This window comes from Gadus morhua, chromosome 2 (assembly GCF_902167405.1).
Source record: "Gadus morhua chromosome 2, gadMor3.0, whole genome shotgun sequence".
In the NCBI taxonomy this organism is placed as follows: Eukaryota; Metazoa; Chordata; class Actinopteri; order Gadiformes; family Gadidae; genus Gadus; species Gadus morhua.
The window spans coordinates 3,175,605-3,198,104 of NC_044049.1; the positions used below are offsets into that span (position 1 = coordinate 3,175,605).

The 22,500-nt window shown below is 47.2% G+C and overlaps 3 protein-coding genes across 4 annotated transcripts in view; 1 reads left to right on the top strand and 2 right to left on the bottom strand.

Annotated features, from left to right (window-relative positions):
• The window catches only part of plcd3a (phospholipase C, delta 3a), a 27,923-nt gene extending 15,882 nt beyond the window's left edge, over positions 1 to 12,041 (bottom strand). Inside the window, exons 1-3 of one of the 2 annotated variants that reach the window (XM_030346223.1) lie at positions 11,790 to 12,041; positions 10,323 to 10,417; positions 4,360 to 4,527 (exon numbers count right to left, since the gene is read on the bottom strand). In XM_030346223.1, coding sequence (XP_030202083.1) covers positions 4,360 to 4,498 — 139 coding nt within the window. In that variant the 5' untranslated portion in view covers positions 4,499 to 4,527; positions 10,323 to 10,417; positions 11,790 to 12,041. Of the gene's footprint in view, positions 1 to 4,359; positions 4,528 to 9,065; positions 10,295 to 10,322; positions 10,418 to 11,789 lie in introns of those variants that run through there. The other variant, XM_030346222.1, reaches the window with a different exon arrangement.
• A 593-nt stretch (positions 12,042 to 12,634) lies between these two features.
• Positions 12,635 to 14,493, top strand: hexim1 (HEXIM P-TEFb complex subunit 1). Its single transcript, XM_030346226.1, has one exon. The coding sequence runs from the start codon at positions 13,002 to 13,004 to the stop codon at positions 14,118 to 14,120; it is 1,119 nt and encodes a 372-aa protein (XP_030202086.1). The 5' UTR covers positions 12,635 to 13,001; the 3' UTR covers positions 14,121 to 14,493.
• Positions 14,494 to 15,095: 602 nt separating this feature from the next.
• The window catches only part of arhgap23a (Rho GTPase activating protein 23a), a 30,465-nt gene continuing 23,060 nt past the window's right edge, over positions 15,096 to 22,500 (bottom strand). The window contains 2 exon segments of the mRNA XM_030342626.1: positions 15,096 to 19,329; positions 20,356 to 20,387. Coding sequence (XP_030198486.1) covers positions 17,797 to 19,329; positions 20,356 to 20,387 — 1,565 coding nt within the window. The 3' untranslated portion in view covers positions 15,096 to 17,796.

Below are 22,500 nucleotides of genomic sequence, written 5' to 3' on the forward strand. Positions count from 1 at the left end.
ATGGAGACACTTGTCATTACCTTATTATCATCACAGCAGGGCTTATTTAAATAGAGCAAATGAAAGCATCGGTGTGAAACTATATGCTTTAAGTGGACTAAATATACATATTCATTTCATCTGTAAACAATGTAATGAAACTGGGGGGAGACATACGGCGTCTGGCCTGCAGGGGGGAGTGTGGGCATGTTGGGACTGGACCACACCGGATCGGCTGGGTGGATTGGGTCTGATTGCGGACACCTGCTCCCAATCAGGGAGTGTGTATTTACGTGTCTGCTTTATCGTGTAGCGGGGAGGGATCGGGAGCAGAGTCAGAGGATTGGAGCACCTGAACTACTTTTTGAGAAATTCTCTGGAATCGCTCCCTGTGACCGCGGTAGCAGATTTATAATTATTTCTGGACTGTCGTAATTCAAGCAAATAAAAAAGACTTATTGCGTGTGCTTCAAGGCAACCACAGTTTCCATTCGCTCATTGAACCTGCTCCAGAAACCAACAGCACATTTTTCAAAGACGCAAAAAAACCTTTTCCATCGGATTTCTTTTTTTTCCCAGTCGGCAGCACTTTCGACTGGATACCAAAACAGAAAATGATACCAATAGTAAAAAAACAACAAATATAACAGTTTGACCAGAGAGTCAGGTGTTCAATGTTTCAGGGTATCATTAACTCTACCCAGTCAAGTAGTGACATCGCAGTACGTTGCACACGGCAGCCAGCATAGTGGTTTTAAAACATGAACCGCGCGGCCAAGGCAGGCCTATCAATGGACAAGATATAGCTCTTCCCGTCTGGATAAAATTAACCCTGAGCAGCAGCCGCTAGAACCAACCATCCACTGGTCACACACTCTGGTGTGAGCTATGCCCTTAATTAAACCCGACCGGTCACTCTCGGCCACATGGTCGACGTGTGGGCCATTTCTCAGGTTACCGCAAAATATATTTTTACTTCCCGATGCTGTGGCGCAAAGGCATTCCTCACATTTCTCCGAAAAATCTATAAATGCTAAAATGTTTTAAATATTTACGACCGGCAATACTGTTTGGTATTGAGAAAAACCACCCTTACATTTGTTTTTAAAGGGCACCTGTTCAATTTGTGCTATTGCAATCCTGTTCATATATCGTATGTGCAACCCGGTATCACAAAATCTAAAAGTAGCTCCATCTAACATCGACGGCCTAACATCGTGGGAGGACCACTTCGTGTGTACTGTGAGGGTACGTCTGTCTGTCCGGGACGCTCAGTTCAGGAGGCCGTGCCACCGGTCCGCCCTCACAACAAGAGCCTCACCCTCTCTCTCTCCTGACGCACGCTATCCAATCCCCTGCCGGTCGCTGCATCCATCAACCAATCACACACTCAAGCGTGTGCCTGTGTGTGTGCCAGTGTGGGGATGGGTGTGTGTTGGAGGTCTTCAGGGGTCTAACCGGAGCCCTAAAATCTGAGACCCGACCCCGGGACCTGAACAGGTTATGCTCCACGTTTTAACATAGACTGGATCGGGTCCCATTCTATTCTTGCGGGTCCCGGGTGTAACACCTGAGTGGACGTGGTAAGACCCGTTGCCAGCGCAGATCTAGTGAGGAACGCGTGGACCTGATGTTTAGACTGACCATCAGGATCAGATCACAGAGTGCCCGGTGAAGCTGGCTGTTATATGTTACATGGGTAAGACACATCTCATCTTTGAAGGCAAAACAGTAGCTTATCCACGTCAGGTCCATCTGGTCTTTTGATCTCCTATTAGGCTACCACATGTTGCTTCCGACATCACTAACGGTTCCAGCAGAAAAACAACATGTTCAGTACCATTTTAATCACAGGGTACGTCCGGTCCATTAAATACCCCGTCTCTTCTCAGATCCCGGGTTTCTCCCTTCGTTGGCAGGCACCGGGAAGGGGCTGTTGTTACTCAAAACGACAAAAACGGGTGGGCATATCCGTCCAAACCGGATCCCCGAACACAATTCGAGTCGGTCATTTTGGACCTAATGAGTGATTAAAGTACACTCTGGTTAGATTATGTGTGTGCATGTGCGTGCGTGTGTCGATTAGGTGTGTGTGTGTGTACACACACACACACACACACACACACACACACACACACACACACACACACACACACACACACACACACACACACACACACACACACACACACACCTAATGGACCTTAAATCTCAAGTCGGTAATCGATTCTACCCACTAGTCGGTTATTGCGGTTATTGATTCTATCTGCAGTGATTGATTCACTTCTTTCCCCCGCCTGCCAGAGTTTCTAGTCCGAGTCTTAACGCACACAGCAGGTTACCACCCAGTTACAGCTCTCAACACCGTCTCCCGCTGCTGGAGCTGGGAGTATATTTAAACCTCCCTGGCTCCCTCCCAGGCTGCCCCACCCTCCCCCTTCCTCCCCCTTCCTTCCCCTCCCTCCCCCTTCCTCACCCCCATAAGAGCAAACACACGGTGGAGAGCAAGGGGCAAATGCAGGACATTCCGGACAGAAACAACGGAGCACAGAGTTACGTTGGCGCTGGTCAAACAGGCCGTAAAAGGTCCCAGGGGGACAGAGACACAGCCAGAAGGACAGGTGAAGGACACCTTTAAACGGAGCATCACGTGAACATCGTTTTTTAAAATCGGGGCAAAAGTATTTTTTACTGCACGAGCGTTGAGTGTTTCCGATGCAAAGAAAGCGTTGGACCGGAAATTGACCTTTGACCTTGTTGCTCTCTTCCCCTAAAATAAACAGGCCGGTTTGTATTGCAACAGAGGCACTGTTGTGCATTCTGTCTTCGGTCTTAGATTTACCTATGAGACTAATTTAGCAACGTTGCTCAATGGCATACCGCAGTGGCATTAGTTCATAGCGTTTCTCGTAAAGCTCTTCACCAAGGCTGGTTTCCCATGGGGCCCTATGGGGAAGCGCCCTGTTTACAATGCCTGCAGTCAGTTTACCTCAGGGCCCCTAGCAGGGGGAGGTCAGTGGGCATTAATCCATGACTGAATACGTGGTGTCCCACATGCCAAATACCCTCAAAGTACGCTTTGAGTCTCACAACTTAGTTCCGTCAATTAAATCATAACCATGAGCATGGTCACGTGGTGCATACGTGCGTGCGTGCGTGTGTGTGTGTGCGTGTGCGTGTGATCCACGTTAAAAGATGTGTGTGTGGTCTACTGCCTGAGTGTTCACCTTGACACACCCTCTATTATGTGGATGATCATAACGGCAAGATAAGAGAGGGAGAGGGAGAGGGAGAGAGAGAGAGAGAGAGAGAGAGAGAGAGAGAGAGAGAGAGAGAGAGAGAGAGAGAGAGAGAGAGAGAGAGAGAGAGAGAGAGAGAGAGAGAGAGAGAGAGAGAGAGAGAGAGAGAGAGAGATTTACTGCAGATGGGTTCTGTGAATGTAGGTCAAATGCGCACTCATGAATTTTAATTCAGAGAGAGAGAAACTGAATGAGAGAAAGAAACTGAATGAGAGAGAGAGAGGGAGATAAGGGGTCGTAAGTTCAGAGATCAAAGAATGACATTCCCGAACCTAACGAGGAGTTTGAGGATTACTGCCTCTTGGATCGTGGGAATGGTCCGAGGCCTCCGGGCCGCACCTTGCCCGGCCCGTCATATGATGATGCATGAATAAACGGCCTTCTAAGCTTCTCATCCAAGCAAAACTTGTTTCAAATGGGATAGGGAAAGCGGGGCGAGGTCAATGGTATATATTGAGGAGGAACATTTGCCGATGAGGACAGTATTAACGCTGATTAAGATAAGCGCAGCGACGAGTAAGTTCTTGGGAAACTCACACAAATAGAGACCTATGGTTTAAAATCCCACGTAGACACAAGTGTATACATTGCATAAGCACAATGTCACTTCCTCCTTTTTCTGAGATTTCATCTGAGAAACCTTCCGAGATGTGCCAAGGTCTGCCAACTGTTTTCAGTTTTGAAATTAGAGAGTTTTTTGTGTCAATAATTGTAAGGCACACTTTATTTACTCATCAATAACTTACATTGGTTAGTTATTATATTATTACACTACAGGTATTCACATTTGATGCTGAATCGCCATCATCATTCTTATTAGATCCTATTAAACAAACCATAGCCAACAACAATAGCCCATCGTCTTACCATTCGTTTAAAGCTGCAGTATGTAATATCTAAGAGCACCTTTCGTTGACTGCAAGGTCACACATATAACCAAAAAACAAAAAAATAAAACTACAAAGACTAAAAAAGTGGGAACGTACTACGTATCCCACTACACAAACTATATTTGCTGAGCACGTGGGCTGTGCGTGCCAAAAGGTCCTGCTTTAAAACCAACTGCTGAAGAGGCACCTACATGTCTGCTGGGCCTTGGCCCGGCGGGAGCTCTTGGCGGTCTCACACCACACGGTGACCCCGTCCTCCAGCAGACGGAGGGTCCGGCTCTTCTGCCAACGGGAAGAGCGCACCTTCACCATGCTGGAGCCCCCCAGCATCACGCGGACGTCATCGTTGTCCTGCACACCTGCGACACACACATCACGGTAAAGGGTAAATGGACCGCATTCATACTGCGCTAACCAGTGTCCTTTCAAAGCGCTTTAAAACGTTGCCCAATATTCACCCGTTCAGGCACACATTCATGCACACGTTCACGCACCGACGGCGGTGTCGACCACGCGAGGCCACAGCCAGCTCATCGGGAGCAGTTAGGGTTAGGCGTCTTGCTCAGGGACACCTTCCTATGTTTTCTGTTGTGATTGCGTCATCGCGCCGTAGACAGTAATCACTAGTCACGTACCATTGTGTGATCCACTCCCTTTTCTTCCGCTAAAGTCATAGCCATAACCATCATCATTGTCACGGTACATTCATTGTTGGAATAATGGGCTTCCCTACCTGTCTTGGCTTGTGTTTGTGTACACACATTGCTTCTACCAAAAGCAATACTTAGATGTTTTATATACAAAGCTGGAGCGACCTCACTTGACCCCTACGGGAAGGAGCTCCCGGTTGGCTGCTGTAAAGCGGTGGTGTTGGTGAGTGTTATCTCAGAAGGGAGACATAATGACAGAGTCTTTAATGAGCGCTGGATAGAGTGCGCCATCGTCCACACCTCCCAAAACATCAATTCAGCCGAGCCACTGTGTCATTAAAGGCTCATTAACTAAAGTAACTAAACGCGTTGGGGAAAGGGGAAATTGTCTGACGCCTCGCCTGACATTTATCGTTTATCATTATCATTTATCATCACAATAATATCCTGGGCCCTATAACAAGGTAAACGACAATTTAGAAAAGTTAGTGTAAACATTTTTCGGGAGTCATGGATATGGATTCTTGAATACATAAACCAACTGTACGACCAAGTACAGCAACTCTGGGACAACAAGAAAGACAACCCAATGTTTGTGTTGAATCACAGCAGCACCCAACCCTTCTCAGGTCCTCGGGTTGCCTAGCCTGGCTAACGCCAGACCTCATCTCAATCTACATTGAGATGAGCTCTGGGAACCACACATTCATTTTCTCGTATTTGAGGCGTGGTTTACGATTGCCCGGAGCCGTTTATTGGGTGCTACGAATGTCTGTCATATGAGTCTGTACGTAGCTCATAGCCAATCGTATCAATTATACCAGATGACATATGTAGAGGGACAGGCAGCGCAAGGCAGCATGGGTATACCCAGGCTACTGGTTGCCATGGCGGAGAAGCAACCTCTTTACAAAGCTTCATGCTTTATGCTTTTAAAGAGCTGTTTAATCCATAGTCCCGAGCCAACGCTCATAGCCCTTCTATCCACTGTAGCGTTGACCCTCTGCAGCAGAGTTCAAGAGATTTAATCACGTTTAACTTTTTAATCACCCCCCTTTGTTCTTCACACCGAAACCAACTGTAACTGCCTCACTTGTGATCGTCCTGATTGCCCAAAGAGCCGACTGAGTTCCACGCCGGTTACCAAGGCTACAGCACAACAGAGCCCCCTCCAAGTACCCCACCCCCACCCCCCCAACCCAGACCCGCCCGTGTATCTACTGCTAAAGGGTGAAACCACATGGACGTGTAGCAACAAATGAATACCGCATACCGCCACGGCCACAGATTTAGTTCTAAGAAACGCGCGGGGAGGAAAAGAAAACACAAAGGCGGCCCTCACAACAACCCTCCGCCACCACCACCACCTCATCCACCACTTCCACCCTCTAGCCTTGAACCACAACAACCGAGACTCCACTAATAGTTGCCAGGCTGTTACTCAAAACACGGCATTCCTTGTTGCTGATCAGAGAGGCAAACGGATTCACAGGAGCTGTTGAAACCACTCAAAGTGTTTCTTAGTAGCTGTGCGATAAGATGAGTTATCGGCTGTTCTGAATTTAAAATCTAAAATCGTAGCTTTATTCTTCACGTCAGTTCCAAAATGAGAAGGATGCACACATGGATCGCACATCTTTACCGAAGCCCACTTACAATATTACAATGATAATTAGCAGAATTCATAGGATTTTACTTATGTTAAAAAAGCTGGTACCAAACGCCTAAATTTGAGGCCCATTAGGTGGAAAACAAGGTAATTGGTGAATGGGGGATCAGTGCATTGACCACCGTGCGTTAACATGGAAATGCCCGGTACACAGAGAGTATCTCACCAAGGGGACATTCTTAAGTTGTGTACACACTAAGAAGAGACATCACATATTTTCCCAGGTGCACATCAACAGTGCAGCCTGTGGGACGGGCCTCCGATAGGGGTGAAGGGTTAGGGATCCAGCTGCTCTCAGACACATTGGACTGCACTCTAACCCTCCTTCCTCAAGCCTATACTCGCCGGCTCAGCATCATCATCGTCTTCTTGGGTTTGGCTCAGGTTTCCTTCGCCATAACAACTGTCAGGCAGTCTAGCGTGGTTGTGCCGATTTTTACGCCAGTGTGAAAATGTCCGTAATTAGCATGACGGAGATACGATACCGGGGGTGGGGCCTGGTGAGTATCTCATGATTCGCGCCATGGTTTTTCCTGAAAGGAGAGAAGCACCGGCAGAGAGAGAGTTGGTGCGAGCTGCAGTCTTTGCAGTTCTATAAGACTACATCTAGGAATCCCATGAACAGTGGAGAGTGAAACGCCAAAGTGAGACTTTTCGATAACGCTAACCAGCAAATAGGAGGTTCTCGGGAAAAGAGAAGATAGAGCTGAAACAGATTTTATGAAGGTCCCATTTTATTTTATTAGGTCCCATAAACTGTTATGGAGGGTTTTCGTTAACAAAGACTTCAATGTCTGAGCAAGAGCGCATCTTGAAAACAGCTCTTCAAGGCAGCTATTAAAAGGAGCTGAATTGAAGCCAAATAATTTTCCTTCAGACGAGGCCAACCCCTTAATGTGTCAACAAGGTCACCCTTTGAGAATGAGACTTTATAAAACAGTATTGCTGCAAAAGAGGCATTATTGGGACACCTTGCGATAATGTTAAAAATAGGTATGCATCATTCTATGCTATGCATAGAATGATGTAATCGTGACCTACTCATATCCTCCAGTCATGCCATCAGAACACATGACCTGCAACGTTTGGATATCCACAGATCCACCGTCTTTCCGTCGTCTTGTTACGCTCCCCGGGACACGAAACAAGTTATCTTTCCCACTTGGTTGTTGCCAAATACCCGACAGCCTAAAACGACGAATCACTCTGCAGCTAGGGATTTACACCGTAAGGTCAACAACATCATCACAGCCCGGAGTTGCTGAGTGGGCTAAATCCTGCCCGGTTTCCTCCTCCCACCCCCTAGGACAGCAGCACTGCAGAGGTTTACAGTCACAAGTCACCAGCTTGATTTCTCTAAACAAATCTCTGATTTAGTGTGAATATTGCCGACAGCAGTAGCTTTGATTAAGGGCTATTACGATTTCCATGAAAATACAATCTTCTTGATGCCATGTTTTACCCTTGCACAAGTGGAAACACACACAAGCCTATCAGAGCAACACCCGACTGAATAAACAGAGGTCTGTGTGGCAGGGCCTAACAGCACTGGATTTTTGATATACATTTTTCAGAATAAGCAAGTGCAAGAATGTGATTATGTGATTTGCATTTGAATTGACCCTTGAAATCAAAATGAGTGTTTAATAAAGTATTTAAAGAGTTCATTAAACTCTGGCTGAAATAAATCATGAACCAAACATGTCGTCGCAGTGTCTGCTAAGTCCATCCCGCACCGCAGTGCCAGGGAAGAATGAGCGTCAAAGGCAAACGGGGGAGCAGACAACAATAAATGGAGCACGAAGATTCAGCTGTTGTGTCTTTAAATTGTGAAAATACTACAGATCCTGCATGTAAATGAACGACCAATGTTTATTGATTAGAAGATTCAAAACCTCTTCCCACACTTTGCCGTGTGATTTATCATGCGTCAAGCAACTGCATGTTATTTCACTTTGGAACTTCTACTTCTACAGCGTGGACACACGTGGAAAGATGACATAAACTAGGTCAGTTTTAATGATATAATAGGCGGTTTGGGATTGATGACGAATGAAAGATGTATGCTACAATACCGGTTTTCATTATTTTACGTCACTTGAATGGGACAACAACATGACGTAAACTAGAACCACACACTCGTCATCGCCAGACCTCTGAGGGGTTGTGTCAGCAGTTGTCTATTTCTGGCGATTCGTGACCATGAGTTAAAAACATTTGCGGCTGAGCTGGACCCGTTTTATTAGGGATGAGCAGGCCCACTACTACCCTTAAAATAATGTGATCATCATTATTTTAAAGAAAATTAATTAAAGTCCTATATCAAAAGAATAAGTTGATTCAAATGTGTCATTTTGATCTGTGAAATAAATAAATACTAAATAAAATAAAAATAAATAAAATAAAAATGTTAACACAAGTTTAATTTGGTTAAACTCAAGTGAGTTGAGCGAATTAAATAACTCGACTGAAAAAACTGCAAAAAAAAAGTTTTTTTTACTTATTAAACGTTTTTAAATATATTGTGCATCGCAAATCGAATTTGCCTTTTTAAAATGTTCTCACATAAATGTCTTACCAAGTTTCCTCAGAGGGTCGTTAGACTTTTCCACCGCTGTCTTCTGTTCATTGCGACTAGCTGCTGGTGTCTTGCTGCTCCCTAACATTATTCAAAGTCGAGCCGAGCGCAGGAGTGAAGTCGTGGGGGCCAGACCGAGAGCGCAGGTGTCCTCCCCGGAGCTAGTATCGGCGCTTGTGGCTCAAGTGGTGTGTTGGAGAAAAGAGGGGAAAGCTGAGTGCGAAAGTAATTCCCCGAACCCAAGTCCCTCCCAAGCATTGCGATGCCCGCGCGATGTGCGTAATTTGATGCCAATTCCATGCGCGCTTTAAGTCCCTAAACAAACGAAGGAACGCGCCTATATGATATATAAATCTGCTGCAATGTTTCGGTTTAAATTCTACTACTACTGCTACTACTACTTCTGCTCAAAGGGCGTCACTGATTGAGTTATGTAATGGGAACAGCTGAAATGAAAAGAAAAGGGGCGGCAGTAAGAACTGATTTGTTTTTAGGGGAAATGTTTTTCCCCAGAAAAGAATACTACTTAAGAGGGATACAAATTTAAAAGCAACCAACAGAGTCGCTCTTGAGAGAAAAAAAAAGCATGGTTGTCTTTTGTCTTGTTTATTTATCCAAAAACTATAATCCGGCTCCCTCTGGTGGTAATTAAATGTAACTGCATAAAAGAGGGCCATACGCAGGATAGATTTTTTATATAAACTTATCAAACCTCGATGAGATTTTAATGTTAAATTTACCCTTAAATGGCTTATCCTGCCAAACTGAATGTATTGCCTGCAGTTACATATATGAAATAATGACATAATTTCATCCATGTTTTTCTTACAAGCTGTTGTGTTTAAGTGTAACTTACATTTTCTTCATGTACAAGTAAAATCGAAACCTGAGTGGAAAAATACTACAACTGGCTACCCGTGCACTGAATGCATATACTGTAGCCATGCTCTGAATAATCAGAGTAACACACAAGGGTATAGCCCTCCAAACCACATGGGCTCACACACTGTCAACAAGCGACACCCGGTAATCCTGACTCGGTTAAGATGATCTGCCACATTGTAAATGAGTAAGAAAAAGACCCATGTTTTGCAGTTGTCTCAATGCTACATGAAAACACAAATCATGCACTTCCTGATCAAAAGGCTATCCACCATTGCTTGAATTGTGAAGCCCGGGGAGCACGCCCACAGTAGTGTGTATATTTCATCTCTCAATTGCAGTAAGAACCGCGATAGACGGGGGAGATTAACTCACGTCTGGTAAACCGCTCTCAACCAGTGATCTATGCAGCAGCATAAACTAGGGCTTCCTGCTGCATCCCTCCCTCTGACAGAGAGAGATTCTGGATCCTGGAATGCAGATATGATAGTGCCATCAATCATATGAAACCTGCCAATCAAGACTCACCACCAAATATTCCTACTCCTCACAAATGATGAAGACGGAAGTATCTGTGAGGTCATTGTCATAATCTTAATCTGCCATAACCACGTCCTTCTTAGTCCTGTTTGGTGTGTGTGTGTGTGTGTGTGTGTGGGGGGGGGGGGGGGTAACCCTAAACCTAACCCATTGCATTTGCCGGAGACTCGCAAGGGTTCTTTTCATTCAAGTACTCAATTCGTCTGTTGTGATTTAGCCTTGCATTTGCATGATGAAGGAGACAGGACCATCACGCTACTAGACAACAGAGTACATTCAGTTTGCAATAGTGGCTAAATGGAATTACTGTCCCAAACCCTGTACAATGCAACCGTAGTGGGTTTGCATGTGCGAGGGACACTCCTGCTACACATAAAAGGGACTTTATTCTGCACCGTCCTAGAACTACAGCTGGAGGCTCCATGTATATTTTTTGTAGGGGACTAACCAAAGGGTTAACTCATTTTGGCAATGAATCATTCTTCAATTAATGCAGTAAAGCCTAAATTAATATTGGCTTATGCCTCTGACTATCAGGCTGTAGGCTTTATGACGGACACCTTGGATCAGAGACCGTCTATTCCCCAGAACTAAATCACTCATGTGAACGATCCAATGGACAATTGGAATAAAAAATAAAAGCCTGTTCGGTCTGATTATCAAGTACACCTGTACCGTGGTATATACTGATCGAGCCTTATTCTAGTGGAAAATATAATATAGATGCTATACATGTAAATACAGAGAAGGGAAACTAGTCTCTGGGAATTAGACTGGCCCTGCGCAAATATGGCCTATTTAGCTACTACCTAGCTGATACGATTTTCATCATTCCTCTACACAATTTACACCCCAACCCGTATTGAATATCAGAATGATTGGTCCACGAGTACATTATCTTAGTCTTTGGCTTTATTCATAAAACAATGTAAACCAGATAGCCTATGCCCGTCCCAATGTAGCTAGATAATGTTAGCATTGCTAATACGAAACCGCTGAATGCAAAACACTAGGAATTGCATCGCGTTTATTTCTTTATGGGCGTATTCATAAAATGAAATTGCTTGCAAGATTAATTATCGATCGTTTTATTTATTATGGGGTTTACTATCCCTATACCTTCACTGGCTAACCAACGTTTAGCCCACGTTAGCTGGCTAGCTTATCATTAGCAGACGACGCACAAACACTGCACATTATGTTGAGAGAAAGCTGCGCCATAACGCTTGGACTAGTTTAAATCATATTTCTCTAGGAACAACACAAATATATAATCAGAAAGTGTGAGCCCTCCCGACCAACCCTTTAAAGCAGGGACTGGCCCTTTGCTGTTGTGTTCGAGGTCGCAGCTCAACAATAACTATCGTTTGTTTACGCCGCATAGTTACTCCAGCCAATTCGCAACACGGTATCACTCCGCTCAACGGCGAACATTTTCACAATTAATAATTTCACGGTGGTTGGCTTGCTCGATTGACGGATATAACATTGACTTTAGGATAACAGAACGAATCGACGTAATCAATCTCGACCAAACAAACACGTAGTGTTGTTAACTCGTACAAACGGTTAAAGGGGACTACTTTCCCGAAGTAGAACGTCTTATTGTAGTCGAAATGCTGGAGGACTTCTATATTTGGTAACCCACGTATGGGTTTATTAACGATAGCTCAATGTAAAATAGCTTTTATATGTAACAGATATATATAGAACTCGTCTGTAGTCATATTATAACGCAATTTCATAATACATCGGTTGTTTTTTCTTTACTATGGTTTGCGAAATCCCCCTTTATTTGGTTTTTGGTAGTGGCCAAAAGTGCCCAGGGTGGATTTTCTCACGTGGTTACTATATTTTTGATCGACATCTAGACCAACCAATGAGAAAAAACGATAAGCTTAGCAACAGAAAATTCGTTGTATTGACCAATTGCTGGAGAGATGGGTTGGCCACTATCGGCTGAAGATCCTAAAACATGATTGGTTTAAACATGTGCCTGTTATACACTGTTTGTGGGGTTTGTAGTTCAGTCGGTCAGAGTTTCCTAGCACTTCATCAAATTGAAAACTACACGACCCATATCCCAGCTTGTGCTGTAAGCAACAGCATGCACTCTGGTAGAGGCGGAGCCACTATATAAACGCGAGCTCCTTCTTCTTGAGTAGCACACTGGACACTGTTGTGGCGACGTAACGGTGTCTTCGGGTGGAAGATAGCTATGTTAGCACTGAAATAGTTAACGGTAGTTAGCAACAGTAGTCCTGACGAATCGTTTGGGGAACAACAATTAACTTGGTATTTAACTAATATTAACTTTTATAATAACGATAATTTTTTGACAAGTTAGGCTCAACTTTTGAAAGAAGATCAACAGCGTAATCTTAAAAGAACAGTATTTTTTTTTTTTGGGGGGGGTGAAATTTTAACATGTTCAAAAAAGCCTCCGAAGATGTATTTGGATAGGGACGTCATTTGAGATGTGGTAAGACAAAAGACCCTCTACAAAAGACCAGGATGACAGAACCAGCCAGTGACCAGAACCATCACCTGAAAACTTCAGATGCCCCATCAGGTGGGAGTGGACCCTCTTCGGAGCATCCGCCGACCAGTGACCATGCGGTCCCAGAGTCGGGCGATAGGGGGCGCCAGAGAGACCCGCAGCCCAAAGCGGAAAACGGCGCTGTGGATATCAACGCTGACAAGTTATGGCAAATGCGAGGCGGACAGAGGGAGGTGTGTCGAGCCCTAGCTGCCGGAAACTCTCTACCTAAATGCCCCGTGGCGGTCCAACACTGTCAAGGACCGGCCGTGGACGCGTCAGGAGACGGGAATTTTGCCGCACACGGCAACAGCGGAGACGGGCCGCTGGAGGAGACTTTGAGCCAAGTGCAGGGGGAGAGTGGCTCACACGTTGACACCGGCCCCGGATCAGATGCGCGCCTGGGCAAGAAGAAGCACCGACGCCGTCCGTCTAAGAAGAAGCGTCGCTGGAAGCCCTACTTCAAACTTTCATGGGAGGAGAAAAAGGCCCTCGACGAGCGGGAGACCGCCCGGGCTTCCCGGGTGAGGGAGGAGATGTTCGCCAAGGGGCTCCCCGTGGCCCCGTACAACACCACCCAGTTCCTGATGGACGAGCACGACCGAGAGGAGCCCGACCTGAACACCGAGACAGGGCCGAGGCGGCTCTCCGGCCCCGGTGTCCGCCCGGAGGACACTGCCAGTGAGGAGGACTTCATGGAGAACGAGGAGGAAGAGGATGACGGCAGCTGCGGTGGCAGTGACGGCATCGGGAGACCTGGAAACGCGGGAGGAGAATTCCTCCAGAGAGACTTTTCTGAAACCTACGAAAGGTACCATGTCGAGACTCTCCAGAATATGAGCAAGCAGGAGCTGGTCCAGGAGTACCTGGAGCTGGAGAAGTGCATGTCCCGCCTGGAGGAGGAGAACAACCGGCTGCGACGCAGCAGCACCGAGCCGGGGGTCACCGCCGAGAGCCCGCTGTCCCCCGGGGACTCCGCGGCGACCCGGGTCCGGGAGCTGGAGGGGGAGTTGGAGAGACTGCGGGTGCAGAACGACGCGCTCCGTCTGCAGAGTCTGCCAAATAACGAGCGAGCTCCTGTTGTGACTAACTGAGGGGGGCGGGGGTCATGTGTTTTCCTTTAATTGTTTTGTTATCCAATCGGTTCCGTGATTGAATTGCTTGTACACTTGTACAATTCATTTTCTATTTGGACTTTGCGCCATCGTATTCAAACTTTTCAAGAGGTAATGTAAATATTTACAAAAAAATAATAATATTCCTTTTATGAAGCGAATGTATTCGAGACTACGAAACTTGTTTTTTTTCTCTCTTGTTAATATACATTAAAAAATACAGTCCCATTTTGAATCGATGTTAATGGTTGATTTTCAAAAAATGTAATTGTTCAAGTGCAGCTTATTGGACCGGCTTGCAAAGTGTTTTGTTATTTTGCAGGAAAAATTAATAAATCAAACCTTGGAAGAACATTTGTGTTTTATTGGGACGTTTCTGCAAATATAGGGTAATGCGTTTTGAAATGACCCAAAGATGGGATGCAGAATAAACGAGGGGGGATGGGAAGGCCTACTGTTCCCCATGTGCGAAAGGAGGACTTCTGGGTCCATCCTACCAAGTCTGATCAATGTTATTGTCTTCATGTATAAAGCTATACGCGCAAATTATAATCGAGTAATATTTGTTCATTTGGGCGTGTTGGCCGACCGAATGCATTTTCAACAGCATTCAGTCTAGACCTTAATAGCTAATCAATATCCAAAACGGTAGGCCTATATTTGTAAGTTGTTTGTGATGGGCGAAGCGTCGGAGATTGAGTTCCTGTGCAGAGACAATGTGCAGGAGAAACTGGGAGGCGCATGGCCGCGTCGCCCCACTAGAGGGCGCCCTTTGTCTTGTGTTCACGTTGGGCACGACACACGCCTCTGAAGACCTATTAATCATGAATAATCAAACTGTCTTGTACTTCATTGGTTCATATGAAGTGAATTATATGCTCTAATATCTTCTGCTCGTTTATGTTTTTGTTGTTGCCCGGATCCATTATTAAAAGGACAGTACACAGGAAAAAGTCGTTTTCATATCAGATAGTTTTACTCAAAGCAATTCAAAATGTACACATTACAATATGTTACATATGTAGACAGTATTTACAAAAAAATCTTCCATTACAAGAACCAAAACAGTCACATTTCAGACGACTAACACAGCGAGTAGTGTGTTAACAGTTCAATTATTCCATAACAATTTTGCAGGCCGTCACACGAAACCATATGGCATTGGTGACCGACGGTACCGACGCGTCTTTACAGTCTCTTGTCACTTTTAAGTCTCGCGAGACTAACTTGTCAGGTGTACCATATTTGTATGACCTCAGCTTTTCTGTTCAACAAATGTAGCTGGGATAAACCTATGCTCCCCCAACCCCGTTTAGCAGCATCGGTAAGTAGCTGTTTGCGCCTGTATTATTGGCAGAGAGAGAGAGAGAGAGAGAGAGAGAGAGAGAGAGAGAGAGAGAGAGAGAGAGAGAGAGAGAGAGAGAGAGAGAGAGAGAGAGAGAGAGAGAGAGAGAGAGAGAGAGAGAGAGAGAGAGAGAGAGAGAGAGAGAGAGAGAGAGAGAGAGAGAGAGAGAGAGAGAGAACGAGTGTGAGTATGAGTGAGTGCATAGTAATGTACTTGGCTTGGTTGTGCTTGTAACAGACTGACAGACAGACCGCTTTATGTTCGATGTACTACAGAGCGTCAGTTGGTGCGTCAGATAACCGCGGAACTAATGGAGATGGAGAATGAGCAGATATGGCACCGCAAGAAAATAAAACAAATATCCAGTATACAGGCACTTGTAGGACTAATCTTGAGGTAACTTGAAACAGAAATAAAATATTTTCTTATCCCGTTTGGGGGGGCTTTCCTGACACACGCAGATCTGCCTCATAACATTATGATAAATATTATTATTCCTTATAAAAAAACTCCCCGGTTGGATGTAAAGGACACAATTGTTTCCATGTAGGCCTACTGGAAATATGTTCCACCTGTGTATTCGTGATGCCTGTTCTCAAAATCAAAAGCTGTGATTAAGAAAACGGTACATTACATGTGGATGCCTTATGTTCCGTCGGTGATCAATAGTAGTGGCTTCACTACAATGGAACATAACGGAGTCGATTCTGGGTATGCAAAAAAAAAAGAAGACATGCAAAACCCTTTCAATCTGATCATTGTATTGGTTGCCGAGCCCTGAAAAAAAGCAACGATTTTTCACAAGATTGACATGCTGTTGAATCATTTAACAAGTGCTATCGGACACATTATGCCACTGAACCAAAAGCCATTCCAAGCCTGGCATAGAAAGGCTGCCTGATTACTGAGGTAACAATTTCGCCTTGCATGTCATGGTCATAGTTTTTGTATTTGATAATGCAATATTTATATATTTTCTGGGAACAGAGGAGGGGGTTTTGCATAGCGGTGAGAATCAACCGGGAAGGCATCTGTTTGTGAGATAAAGATTCAGGTTTTGTTTCTTACTTGCTTTTTGTTTTGTGTGTATGTGTATGTGTGTGTCTGTCTGTGCAATGCAACTGTTCAAGTAGCATATCAACTGAAAAAGATGTGCTTGTGTATGCACCTTTTTGTAAACCATAACGAAATAACAAGGAGGAAAGTTAAAACAAATATAACATATTTATATTTACAGGGTTAACTTACACAAGGCTTTTTACAAATGTTACAGAATAGTTAGATACAAACACCTGAACACTTAGACATTATCACAAACGTGGCTGAGCGAACACACAGACACATATAGACAACGTTAGTAAAAAGTACTCTCAAACAAGCTTTTTCTGTCAGCTCTGCATGTGTATGTGTGTGTGTGTGTGTGTGTGTGTGTCCCATGAGTGATTTAGTACTTACTGTATTAAAGTGTCTGTGGTCTAAGAAGTAACAGAGTGGGAAGACTTGTATACAAAGCCAGCTCTGGCTACAAAAAAAAAGAAGGCTTAAAACCCTGCTTTAAAAGTAAGCCACTAAGACTCTGTGTAATCGAGTTGCGTTTCATTACTGCGTTGTGTGTCGCTTGATTAAGTAACGGTGTGTGTGTGAGTGTGTTTGTATCAAAGAGTTAGAAATAAACCGAAAGTAATGAATGGGGTGCGGTCTGTTTTCTCCTGTCCCGGCTTTCTAAAGTATTCTTGGCAATAGGGAAATAATATTTTATTTTTTTTAGCTTGCTGCAAACACCGTACTCTGAGGAACCCAAAGGAGGTTACCTCCCCTCGAGCACCTTACCCGGCTCAGGGAACAAACCTGGCTTAATCTCTGGGATTCCACTTGAAGCCGGACAGGAGGAAACACGACCCAGTCGATGAGACGACCGCGTGGGACTACGATTTCTTGGCTGCGTAATAGACTGCGACGCGGTTTGGCGCCGGCCCTGTGTCCGAAACCCCCTTTCACAATGTTTCCGATTAATAGAGCACACGAGAATACAAAAACAAAAATAAAAAAAGTTTAAAAAAGAACCGTTAATAAATACTTTGGCAACAGTGGAACGCCCTTCGCCATGCTAAGAGAGCTGACCAAAACAAAAGAAGGGTGGGAGGCCGAGTCCAGACGGGTCCTTTGGTCCTTTGGTCTTCTCCATGTCTGTGGACACCTCTGTGCCTCAAGAGCCGGCGGTCCCCCAATGGAAGAGTCTGGGTCTGCGGCTCCCGGGAGTCAGGGGGGCCCGTGGGGAGGGGTCCGTGGTGCTCCGGGGGGGGGGAGATCTCAGAGGTACTGGGAGAACCGAGAAGGAGGGGCTCTGCGTGAGGTTGGGGCGTCCTCCCGGCCTGGCTCTGGCTCCGGGTCGGGTCTCTGCGGGGGAGGGGGGGGTGCTGCCGGCTTGGCCAGGCCGGAGGCGATGGGGGCCAGGGGCAGGTCTCCGGTCAGCAGCAGGGGCCGCTTGCCCGTGGTCTCGGTGGGGGACGCCACCACCGTGTGCCGGCGCCAGGCGCGTCTCTTGCGGCGCGTCTCGGGCGACAGCGGCTTCCTCAGGCCCACGGTGCGCAGGTCGTCGGCCGAGCCCAGTAGGCGGGCCCTCACCTGGTCCACCAGGGAGCCCCGCCCCTGGGCCTGGCCGCCGGAGGGGGCGAAGGAGGCGGCCTCCCCGGGGGCCGCCGGGGGCGCCGGGCGCAGGCTCTCCTGGCTGCTCCCCGACGATGGGTTGGTCCGGGAGGGGTCCCGCTTCGGCCGCGGCCCGCCCTCGGCCCGGTCGGGGCCCAGGGAGTCCAGCAGGTCCATGGAGCGCGCCTTGGCCTTCTTGCGGGCCAGCGTGTCGCACTGGATCAGCCGGTGGGAGTTGAAGGAGGGCCGCGAGTGCAGCCGGTGGGCGGCGGCCGAGGAGGACGACGACGAGGGGGTGGTGGAGCCGGCCCCGCCCTCGCCCCTCTCCGCGGGCTCGGTCGTGGGCGGGGCCAGCAGCGGCGTGGGGCTGAGGACGGGCGGGTGCGTCTTGTAGTGGGTGTAGAGGAAGCTGCGTTGTGACACCGCCGTCGCCGCGGGCGACGCAGGGGGCGTGGCCGTGGCGTGGGGCGTGGCCTCGGCGGGGGGCGTGGCCGCGGCAGCGGGCACCGGGTGCTTCTCGGGCCGCTCCTGGGTGACGGAGCGCGAGGCGAAGCCGCTCTCGTTGTCCGTCTCGCTGACCAGCTCGCTGTTCTCGTCGTCGCCGTCGTCGCCATGGGAACGCAGGCTCCGCCCCAGCGTGGACAGCGTGGAGTAGCCCGAGACGATGGAGCGTGCGTCTTCCGGCGATCGCCACGGCGACCCTTTCGCCCCCGCCCTGTCCTTCTCCACCTCCTCCACCTCCTCCTCCGTCTCCTCCTCCTCCTCCCGGGGCATCGAGGCCCCCTGGCTCCGCTCCTCCACCTGCGTGGCGAGGAGGAGCGTCTCGCCCGCCGCGTCCGACACACCCACCCCCCCGCTCTCCTCCGTCACCTGTACGATCGTTTGGAACGCCTCCTGCCTCCTCGCCACATCCTGCTCCCGTCCCTCCTCCTCTTCCTCCTCCTCCTCCTCCTCCTCGTCCTCCTCCCCCACCGCCCGGGGGGCGGTGTCCCCCCCGGCGGGTGACTCCGCCTCCTCGCCCTCCTCCGACTCCACCGATTGGCTGGGTTTGACGGGCCCCGGCTCCGCGTCGTCGTCGGTGCTGCCGGCGCCGCGGCGGCCGTGGCGCTTGCGGCGCTTGCGGCCCGTGACGGCCGACATGATGGACAGCGTCAGGAAGTCCTTGGCCGTCAGGTCCTTCTTGGAGCCCCAGGACATCTGGGAGAGGGAGCGGCGGGTGAGTGGACTGGCGCTGGGCGGCGGATTTAAACGCTGTTTTCTAGATCTTCTAAAAGGGGCTCGGAGATTGTAATCTTTCTGAGTGTGAGGATATGCGTCCTGAACGTATGAGACGTTGTGTCTCTTTTTGTGTATTTTATTCTGTATTTTATTCTGTATTTTATACTATAACTGTTTACTGTTGTGTTTATGTGAGCATTGTTTTAGAGGCTGCATAAGCTAATTTCGTTGGATGGATCTACGGACAAATTAATGACAATTAAAGTATATTCTATTCTACTCCATTAGACGTTTTAAAGGAACTAGTTCAAGATGTCCCTAAACCATTAAACATCAAACCAAACAAGGTAGTCCCCACCCAATCGATGATTTTTTAATGCATGGTCGGGGATATAGTACCAGAATGTTTCATAGACGGTAATTGGTAATCCCACTTATTTAACACTTGCATTTCTCTTCATTTAAATCTAGATTTGGACCAGGATCAATCTGAAACACTACCATGTAATAACTCGTTTTTGGCTTTAGTTTGTTGCTGTAAATATGCTCATGGTTGTCATATCGGAGGTCTACAAACACAGGTATACACAGTTGATATCCTAACAATACCGAGCCAATCACGGCTGACCACAGCAGAACAGCAACCCCCACTGTGGACACTGTCCTTTCTACCACAGCTCTGCACCGTCACAGTGGAATGCTGGGTATTTATTTAGCCTTTATTTGACAAATGGAGGACAATGTGCCTTTTCCAATTTCAACATTACAGTACAAGTTATAATAACATCATCATTCATAAAAATGGCGTCTTACTTTATTGCGCTTTTTAAACTGGAGGAGATACTGAGAATGAACGATGGTCTTGATACACAATTTAATCGATTCGATTAAATTGCCAGTGGAGATAAATGCATTCATCTTGTATGGACCGGAAAAAGCCAGCGTGTGTTCCAAGGGAAAAATCTAAAGCCAGCCCTTCTACCCCCATCTGTGGAGCCTCCTTACCTTGGATTTAGCACCTTCACTATTGGTTGAGTCTGTCGGGGAGAAGAAGAGAAAAACAGATCAGACCCTGAGCGTGCACGTGAGTTCAGGGAGGGTGCACGGCAGAGGTGGGCACTGAGAGGTTTGGTCCTGTTTTTTCACATGTTTAACTAGTATTGTTGTTATTGTCTGGGTATTTTTACGTGTATACCCAGTGTTGTTAATTCTGTGTGTTTTTACATGTATTACTAATGTTCATGCTGTCTATTTGTTTTAAAATGTTTAACTAGTATTGTTGACATTGTCTGTGTGTTTTCACATGTATACCTAGTACTGTTGACATTGCGTGTGTATTTTTACATGTATAACTAGTATTGTTTAAATTGTGTATTTTACATGTACTGTATATCTAGTAGATATTGTCTGTGTATTTTTACATGTATAACTAGTATTGGTAACGGATCTTGCAGTGAAGCCAGAACTCATTGCCCCTCTGAACGGTATGTGATCAGGGTGTTGATAGAGCAAGGCATGTTGGGTAAGAGGCAGAGGAGAGTCTGTATTAGGAAAACCACGGCACGCGCTGATGACATCACGGAAAAACACGACGTCCACAACATCAACCAGCGAGGAGAGGCGAGGTGCGTGGTGGGAAGCGCGTGAAAGCAGGAGGGATAAAAACAAGTTGGGGGGAGCTAACTCTTTCCCTTACATCGACACAAAACACTCTCTTCTTCTGTTTACCTTTCATATCCATGCATAACCATATGCCAGGAGGAGGGGTGAGAGGGAGAGTGGGAGAGTGTGTGTGTGTTGTTGTTGTTCTGTCTGTGTGTGTGTGTGTGTGTGTGTGTGTGTGTGTGTGTGTGTGTGTGTGTGTGTGTGTGTGTGTGTGTGTGTGTGTGTGTGTGTGTGTGTGTGTGTGTGCGTGCGTGCGTGCGTGCGTGCGTGAGTGCGTGTTGTTTGTCTCTTTGTGTGTGTGTGTGTGTGTGTGTTGATGGTCTGTGTGTGTGTGTGTGTTGTTCATCTCTGCGTGAGTGTGTGTGTGTTGTTGGTCTGTGTGTGTGTGTGTCTGAAAGTTTGTATTGTGTGTGTGAAAGTTTGTGCGTGTGTGTATGTGTGTGTGTGTTGCTTGTGGATGTACTTGTCTGTGTGTGTGTGTGTTGCTTATTTGTGCATGCGTGTGTGTATGCGTGTGTTGCTTGTTTGTGCGCGTGTGTGTACATGTGTGTTGCTTGTCTGTGTGTGTATGTGCTTGTCTGTGTGTGTGTGTGTGTGTGTGTGTGTGTGTGTGTGTGTGTGTGTGTGTGTGTGTGTTTCGCTTGCCACCCTTAAAGGCAGCGGGTGAATAGGGATTTCGAGGGTGGGTGCGAAATGTCTCTCCCTCCTTTCTCCCGCTCCTCTCTCTGACTAACTGAGTACTGTGAACACCACAGTGTCAGATACAAGGGGCGAGTTAGAAGAGAGAGGCATGGGGCAAACGCTCTACTCTGTCCATTCATTCAGTCGGTTGGCTGGGTGGCAACAGAATGGCACTGGCCTTCAACGCAGGTGGAAAGGGAGACGCAGGAGTGCTGATATGGTTGGAGGGGGGAAGTGATGGGTGGCGATAATGACGACACACACACACACCAAACACATTATGCAAACCTCCACTAATCACTTATCTGCTTCCCTGGGGGGGGGGGGGGGGGGGGGGGGGATTATGTTGTTGCAGTGCGTGTTCCTTTCTCACACAAAACAAACACTTTGGGTTTGGCAACGCTCACGCAAGCACAAACACACGCAGACGGCCGCGGTGGAGGAGGTGGTGCTGGTGGTGGTGGTGGAGGGAAATGGGGGTGGGGGTGGGGGTGGTGGTGGTGGAGTTAAAAGATCCTACCGAAGAGGCTGCTCCGAAGGGTCAGCTGAGAGAGAGAGAGAGAGATGAGCACGGAACAGAAGAGGAAAGATAAGCAACAAGGCAGGAACACAGAGAGGTCAGCTGAAAGAGGAGAAGGGGGGGCTGCGAGCGCGCCACAGCCCGGTGGCCATGTTCTGCAGCCAGCTGCACGTTGATGGAAGAGGACCTACGAGTCTGACGGATCATCCTGCCGTTTCCATGGAGAATTGGTCCAGTACGGGGAGAGGGGGGGGGTAAGAGAGAGTATGGCGTTCAACTAGCGC